At 48.8% G+C, this 7,798-nt stretch overlaps 1 protein-coding gene across 1 annotated transcript; it reads right to left on the bottom strand.

Moving 5' to 3' along the window:
• Positions 1-1,999: 1,999 nt before the first annotated feature.
• On the bottom strand, positions 2,000-7,793 carry CCNI2 (cyclin I family member 2; the record flags this gene model as incomplete). The annotated part of the gene is given in 7 exon segments (XM_079145114.1): positions 2,000-2,052; positions 2,055-2,115; positions 2,720-2,998; positions 3,904-4,044; positions 5,487-5,561; positions 6,214-6,342; positions 6,664-7,793. Coding segments are annotated over 7 exon segments (1,248 nt in total). The 5' UTR covers positions 7,174-7,793.
• Positions 7,794-7,798: the final 5 nt, after the last annotated feature.

Here is a 7,798-nt window from a genome sequence, read left to right as displayed (position 1 = left end):
CTTGACTCACTCATGGGGGAAGTACTGTTTGAACAAGTTTAAGAAAGATCCATGATGCTCCCCTACCCTGCACCTCCCTTAGCCCATTGACCTTTCCCAGATGCTATGGCATCTTCCTCTGGGCTTTTTCTCATCTCCATTTTCTGTAGCCTCAGTCCTTCACCAACCCTTGCCCATTTGTATGTAGGTGGGGGACAAAAGATGGATTGTGTCCATATCAATCTCCCTACAGAAGATCCCTAGTGTCTGCTCCAAAGTGGAATGAGTTAACGTCAGGAGGAAAAAAATGTTAAGAGTAGAACAGACCTGGTACCCCAAGGCAAGTGTGAACAGTACAGACTTACAAAAATGCACAAGTGGTACTTTGGCAATCAAGCATGAGCTTCCCACCAAGAGTTGCATCATTTGTAGAAAGGCAGAGCAACAAGGCTGCCCCATCACCCTAGTACTAAGATCACAGGTTTGCCTTCTCTTAAGATTTACATAGAGCCACCTAGTTACAAGGCCCAGATGCCTCCCAGCAGATCCCCAAAGCCTGCGACAGCCCCAGCTGGTGGTCCTCAGGATGTGACTCACCCACTACAGTGCTCACTCGCACTGGAGGGAAGGAGGCTGAGGGCAGTGGTGGCCATGAGAGCATGCAGCTGCTCAGCATCTTCATCTGCAAAATGATGGGTGTCTGGCCTCCCTACTATCCTGCTGCCCAGAGGTAGGGTTGACCTACACCCTCAATGGGGATGTTTGCATACCACTCTTTAAGCCTGTCAGTTCCCCAACCCCAGTTCCTATTTTCTCATTTTGGTCCTCCCAGGATCTACCTGGAGGATAGTTATTGATAGGAGCCAGGAGTGTTTCAAATGCATTTGACTCCATGATATCTGAACGCACAGTACTCCATAATGCAAAATAAGATTCAAGACAGTGTTGAAAGCAATTAAAGTTTATTTTTACAGAAGCTCCAACAGGCAAACTTGTGTCAAGAAAAGGTAGAGATGTATACTGACTCTAGTATAGATATTATAGTGTATCTGGTCCTTTCCATACTGACCTAGTAGCATACCACGCCCCCCACCCGCCATGGCTTAGCACATTCAGGAAAACAACCGTTCACAGTGGAGAGACTTTTAAATGTGTGTCCCAGTCATTCAAATCCCCATCATTGCTGACACAGCCCCAGCTGGCCTCTTGGCCAGCTGGGCTCCACAGTTTAGAGAATGGCTCCATAGTATCATGGCTTCAGAGAGGCAGCTGGCTTCTCCCCTAACCAATCAAGTAACCTCCTCCTGGCAGCACAGTGGTTGGAGCAGGCTGGTCCTCACAACCTGCTCCTTTATCCCAACAAAAGCGCTCAGAACTGCTGCCTTCCCCTAACAGGTGTTACCGAGGAATCTGTTCATTAGCATGAAATTCCTCTAACTAGACTAAGAAACTACTATGCTTCAGAGTAACAAAGGGAAAACAGTGCTTAAACTGCACCCTAAACAAAGCTTACTCAAAAGATCAAGACCTTGTGGAGAAGATTTAAGACCACATCAAGGTAAATGGGTCTGGAGAGACTGTCCCAATAGTGAAGGGGATGCAGGGCAGCTGAGATTGGGACTATGAATTTGGAAAGACCTGGCTGGCTCTGGCATGTAGAATAGTAAAAACTGGTCAGGATCAGGACCAGCCCCAGCCCTTCAGGTCTAAGCAAGGCCCACCCTCTGGCCTCTTAGTCCAACTCTGAGGGGCCAGAATCAGCCCTTGCTGGAGAAGGAAGGAAACAAGTGCAGTTTGAGCATGCATTTATTATCTTCTGGGTGGGGGTGGGGGGAGAAGGCAAGGTAGTATTTGTCAGACCACCCTTATGTCTGCTGACCATGACCTACCCTCTCCCTCCCCTCTAATTTCTTAGGGCCAAAGGAACTTTCTCAGTGGCTCTTCCAGGCCTTCTTCCTGTCTTGTTACAGGATTCATAAAGCCAAAGAATTTATAGGAGTTCACGCATGGAGGGTTCCCACTATGCTGTGAAGGCACCGGGTGGAACAGAGCTGCCTATGCAGGAGGCTGATACAAACTTCTCAGGTGCTGCTCTACAAGTTCCTTGCAGCAGCTGTACTGCTCAGTACAGCTGACCTGTGTTAAAACAGTGGCCAACCTTCAGCAGAACCATCTTTAGGTTCTAAAGATTAGGCAATTGAGGATCCAAGCAGGATACAACCACCCAACCCAACAGCATTAATCCTACCATGTCAGGAACATCCCCCTCCCCAACCTCAGTAAACTCATGAGTCTAACTGCACGGCCGCATCCTGACCTATCTGTCAATAGGGCTTCTGACCCTCCAGGGCCTGGTGCCATAGATTCAGACTGGGGGAGAAGGATTTGCAATTTACAATTACCAATTTTAAGCTCAAGGTTGCTTCCTCCTGAGCTGGACATTCCCCCCACACTCAATTATCTTGGCTATAAGGGTTGCCATTGAGATAAAATTTCTCAATGTCAGGGACCACCTGCATTGATCCAGTGAAGGTACAGGTGTTCCATACTGCTGTCCACAGAGTGTGGCCGACTGTGGAATACCGAGCCCCTAGGCAGACTTTTGCCAGAATCACCAAAGCCAGAGCATCTCCTGGAGCTTATAAGGGCCAAAAAGGGCCATAAGGACCCTTTCAGGGGCAGAGTATGCTTCTAAAGGGGCAAAACTCAGAGCTAGGCCTGGGACAAAGTTGATGTCTACCTGTGCTTTCTTTAGCAGATCAGATATAGGAGTCCACCAGTCGGGCATGAGCCTCTCCAACTCTAAGGTGATGATGACCAAAGCCAGTGTGGAGCCCTTGAACTGCAGCAGCTGGTGGCCCGCCATACAGTGCTGCAGCTGCCTGGTCAGGGACGCGACGTGGAGGGAAGGATTCCTCTGAGGCAGCAGCTCCACCACATGGGGCCGGCTCAGGACCACCAGGGCGTGGAACTGGAGACCATGGTTTTTAATGTTAGAACAGAAAACCCCATACTTTTCATATATCAATGACCAAAAGTGCAAACAATCTCCGTTTCCTTCAGGGAGCATCAAATGTGGCCCAACCCTTCTCATCCCTACCCATGGCCCCATGAGGGGCTTGAGGCTAAATGCCCATTCTGTGGCCAACCGGAGCCTCAACCCTGGAGAGAAAAAAAAGACAGTCTGCTTTGTGACAGTCTTTACAGGCCTAAAGTACTTAGATGACAATGTTTCAAGTCTGAAAAATAGAAACATCCTATTCAAGATCAAGGTAGCAGAAAAGTTACTTGTATCTGCTCGATACTAGAAGAAACTACAACTTGGCAACAGTGGCCAGTTTTCATAATGAAACATCCCTTAGTAATTTAATCTCCATGCTTCATAACAGACCAAAATCCCATGACATTTTCACATTGCATAATTTTTGCCTTACTAACAGAATCATATCCTTGAAGATGACGATCATTCCCCTAACTAAAACAAACCCAAACTAATGTATGATATTTTTTTAAGTGCCAGATCAATATGGTCTAAAGCCTCAATAAGGATTGTGTTGTAGGTGAATAAAGACAGCTAAGTGAATGTGTGTAAAGTGTAGCAAAAGCAGACAGATATTTATGTATATTATTCATAGAATGGAAAGTTAAATATTTTTGCAGTGTGTATTTAAGAGAAACTCACCAGAATAGTGCCGTTTAAAAACCTTTGTCAAGTAAACTTAATGTCCTTCAGAAATGGGAGTCTGGTGGAATGGTGTTGGATACATTTTCACTCCCGTATGTTTGTGAGCCTCATGGGTCACCTCACCGTGGTGCATGTGCAAGGACGTGTGCACGCCTGTGCTTTGCTGTCCTATGTTGTGAACAGCTATTCCAAAGGCACAAATGAGTCTCAGGGAGACTCTGCAAACTCCTCATGCTTACTATAGTCAAGAAGTCCAGCGGCGTCCCAATGTGGAGGTCCCAGTGCAGTCTGTCCAGAATAGCCAGCTCCATCTTCAGCAGCTCATTTGGGGTGTAGCCAGAGCCATAGTGCTTTATGAAGTCTTTTATGTGTGGAATCAACTGTAAAAAGAAAATAAAGAGGCCAAAGCCCTGCATTATGTCATAGTAGCTTTTGTTTTCTTACCCGTGGGGATTGGGCATCCACGATCTGAGTAGAGTTCTCTTCCAGTGGCATGCCACAGAAAATGCTTCTAAAAGAAGCAAATCAGATCTTGACTGTCAAGTTCCCAGAAGTTGTGACACTGTAGTGCATGTCACATGGTCACCCTCTGCAAACAGGTCTTGATCCCCCAATGGCATGCCAGTTCAGACCCAAAGGTGCTTTGGAGACTGGGTGGGAGCTGTTCCATTTTCCGTGTTCAGCTACAAGCACTCACTTGAAGGTTTTCAGGAGCCACGGATTTGGACCATTCTTGTTCCTGATTCCTTCCATGGCTACTTATAAAGTTTGTGCTTTTGAGCTTGCTGGTCCACACCAGGCAGGCATGTTGACAAAACCTCCTGTGGTTTTTACAGCACTAAAGCTAGTCACACCTTCCCTTCAACCTATGTTGAAGGTGATTTCATTTTGGGAAAAACAGGACTTTTCTCCAGAGGGACATCTTAGTCCAGAGGAACAATAAAACTTGTCTAGGAGTAAATATTGATGTACCAAATACATTAAAAATTTAGTTCTGCTTTTTGAGGTATATAAAATATTGCTATAACCTTCCAGGGTTAGTTCTTTTAAAGGTAATTTACTTGATTTTTTTCATTAGGTAAAACAACTTTTGGGGAGAATAAGGGTTAAAAACATTTTTAACTGAAGATTTGGAATTGAAAACAAGTCTTTTGTTCCTGCTTTCTCAGACTTAGAGATCAGCTAAAGGAGACCCAGTGGAAAGGGAAATTGTTTCCCCATCCCCAAAGTAGAAGAGGTCAGAAGGTGGGGGAGGTCTGGGAAGGTATTGGAAGAGTCTCCTCCTGAACAGAAAAACAGTGAAACTGTGGCCAAGCAAGCCAGCCTGAAGCATTCATCAGGGGTTTCTCCTCTACCTCCATCACATAGCCTTCCTACCCCTCTGAGAAGGGTCCCACAGTCCCCAAGGACCAAGTTCATAACCAAGTCCATAAGCCTCAATCAGCTTTCTTAGACAGTTTCAGGAGGTGGACTTTAAGCCACATGGGTTCTGGAAGCCTTTTTTTGTCATTAGCAAATGCCTCTGTTTGGTGGGGGTGGCACATGGCATCTACCAGTGATATCAGACATATGTGCCAGGAGGTCGGGCTTTGCTGGGCCAGGCCAGTCCAGGCGTTTGTACTTCCCAGTTTGTGGAGGCTGGGTCTGCAAGCCAAAAGGCCAGGGCAGCGGGCAGCACAGGACCTGAGGGGTTAGTGCCTTTTCCAAAATGCCCACCATTCCCAAGGGCACCATTTCCAAGCCTTTCAGGAAACCCAAGTGCTCCAGTGTCATACCCCTATCCTTCAAATGCAGCCCAGTGCAGACTTCCAGGGATGCATACCTCCTCCTCTTCATTCATTTTTACAGCAAGTCTCAAGGAGGTAATTGTGACAATTTGGAGTAACCTCTCTTTTATCTGCAGTAAGAACACATTTGAGAAGACTATAAATGCCAGAAACAAGTTGCAAAGCATCTGTGGGGATTTTCTTTTAAAACAAATAAACAATCCATACCCCTTTCTTTTGCAGTACAGGGCATTAAACCCAGGGGCACTCTACCACTGAGCCATATCATCAACCCTTTTTATTTTGAGACAGGGTCTTACTACATTGCCAAGTCTGGCCTTAAACTGGTCATCCTCTTGCCTCAACCTCCCAAATAGGTAGAATCACAGATTTCTACCATGGGGCACCCAGCTGGTGCCACTTTTAAATATGACCAATGAAAATGTTTGATTTCAGAACCACTGGTGACTAGTATCTTTGTTAGGGGACGGATGGAGGTGGGAATACAGTCCTGTTCTGGCCTCAAGCCCAGCTGAACAGGTCCAGACAGGCACTTCCTACTTCAACAAGAAGTCCTTTCCCAACTAGGTCCTCTGGTTCTCAAATCCAACCCTGAGGATCACAGGACACCCAGACAAATGCCCAGGAAGGATATGGAGAGGTTCCTGTCCCAGCTCTACCACTCGGGTCATGTGACTTAGTTCATATGCATTGGTTCATGCTTACGGATCGCCCACCTCTCAGGGAGCAATAGGAAGCAGGTTAGTTTCATGACCTCCCTACCTTCACTGAAACCAGGAGGCGGTGGAAGATGGTGAGAGCCAGGTTAAAAGTAGTCTGAGAGAAGCGAAAGATGTTCTCGAGTTTCAGGAGCCACAACACGATTCTTTCAAAGGCGTTGCAGATATCAGCCTGACTGAAAAGGTGGGCAGGGAGGGCAGAGGTATTTCTGGGTTAGGGACAGCCTGGGTCCACCAGTAGCAGGAGCTGCCTGCTTAAGGTGAACAGAGGGTCTATGAGAAGCCCCCTCACCTTAATCCAGGGATGGGAGTAAGTGTCTCTCGCAGACCCAGCGTCTCACCCTTTGGTACCCCAACTCCAAGGGCACCTGCTTTTCATTCTAAGTAATTCCCCAAATGCAACAGGGCCTGTTAGGAGGCACTTACTAGCAAAATTCCCTCCCGGTGGGGGAAGTCAGTGAATACCTCTTAGTGCCGCGAGCGGAGGACACACCTGGTGAAGGGCCCGGCCTCCAGAGTTTTGAGCACCTGAGCGTGGTTGAGGATGGAGCCGGTCCGCGGGTGAGAGGGGCCCCACCCGGGGGACCAGTACCTGGGGTTTGCCGCCCCGCCACAGGCGCTCTTCGCGATCTTGGGCCAGATGCAGGTGAGCGAGCAGCCGGCGCTCGTCCAGCAGGTCACTCAAGTCGCAGGGCACAAGACGACCGGACTGGGAGGACTGCTGTGCGGGCGGCGGGGACCCGGCCTGAGCGGAAGCAGGGACCGCCTCTATGGCTGGCTGAGCTACCGCTGCCCAGTGCTGGGACACCAGGGGTCCGCTCGCCGACGGCGCAGAGAAGGACGAAGCTCCGGGCTTGCAGACCGCCTGCAACTCATTGGAGGTCGGAGCGGTAGGAGAGGCTTTGCTAGGAGAAGGCGGGACAAGGCTAAACCCTCCGGGGCTCTGGAAGGCGCTTTCCTCGGAGGTCGACCGCTCGGGTGGGAGCCCCGCGTCCGAGGCCATGGCGTGGGAGGGATCCTATGTCTGGGTCGTGGCTTAATCTGGCTTTTTATAGCTCAGTGCAAGGGACCCTGCAGCTGGGAACCCCGGGATAGGGGCGGGCTCGGCGGGCCCCACCCTCAGCTCTTACCAGAGAGCCGCTGGGTCTTGGAACTAGCCCGGGGGAATGGGCGGCGCACACCTGGGATACAGCTAGACTAGACAAAGTGCGCTCAGGTGAGTGAGAGATCTCCCCTGCCTTTCCTCCCATCTCCGCATAGACCTTCTGTGAGCCTCTTCTCCACTTATGGCATGTGGGGTAGCTAGTGGCCAGACGAACCCTGGATATGCATGCCCCACCGACCACACATCACACAGTACAGGTTTGGGGATACAGGTGGAGGAGCATCAGGAGCTCAGCTCCTCAGTCAGACAGGTTTGAAATGGAATTCCCAACATGCAGCGTGTGTCTGACCTCACAGAGTCTCCTTAACCTCTTCTCTAAGAAAAGTGATGATAACTCCCTCAAAAGGTAGTTCATTCATTCATGCATTTATCTTCCCAGTAGTTATTTATTGAAGGTCTGCTATGTGTTAGGTGCCAACAGTGATAAAATATGCCTGAAACTTACATTCTAGTTTGGAGAGAG

This window comes from Sciurus vulgaris, assembly GCF_902686455.1.
Source record: "Sciurus vulgaris genome assembly, chromosome: 6".
In the NCBI taxonomy this organism is placed as follows: Eukaryota; Metazoa; Chordata; class Mammalia; order Rodentia; family Sciuridae; genus Sciurus; species Sciurus vulgaris.
The sequence above is the reverse complement of the archived record's forward strand: the minus strand, read 5'-3'. Positions and strand labels throughout refer to the sequence as shown.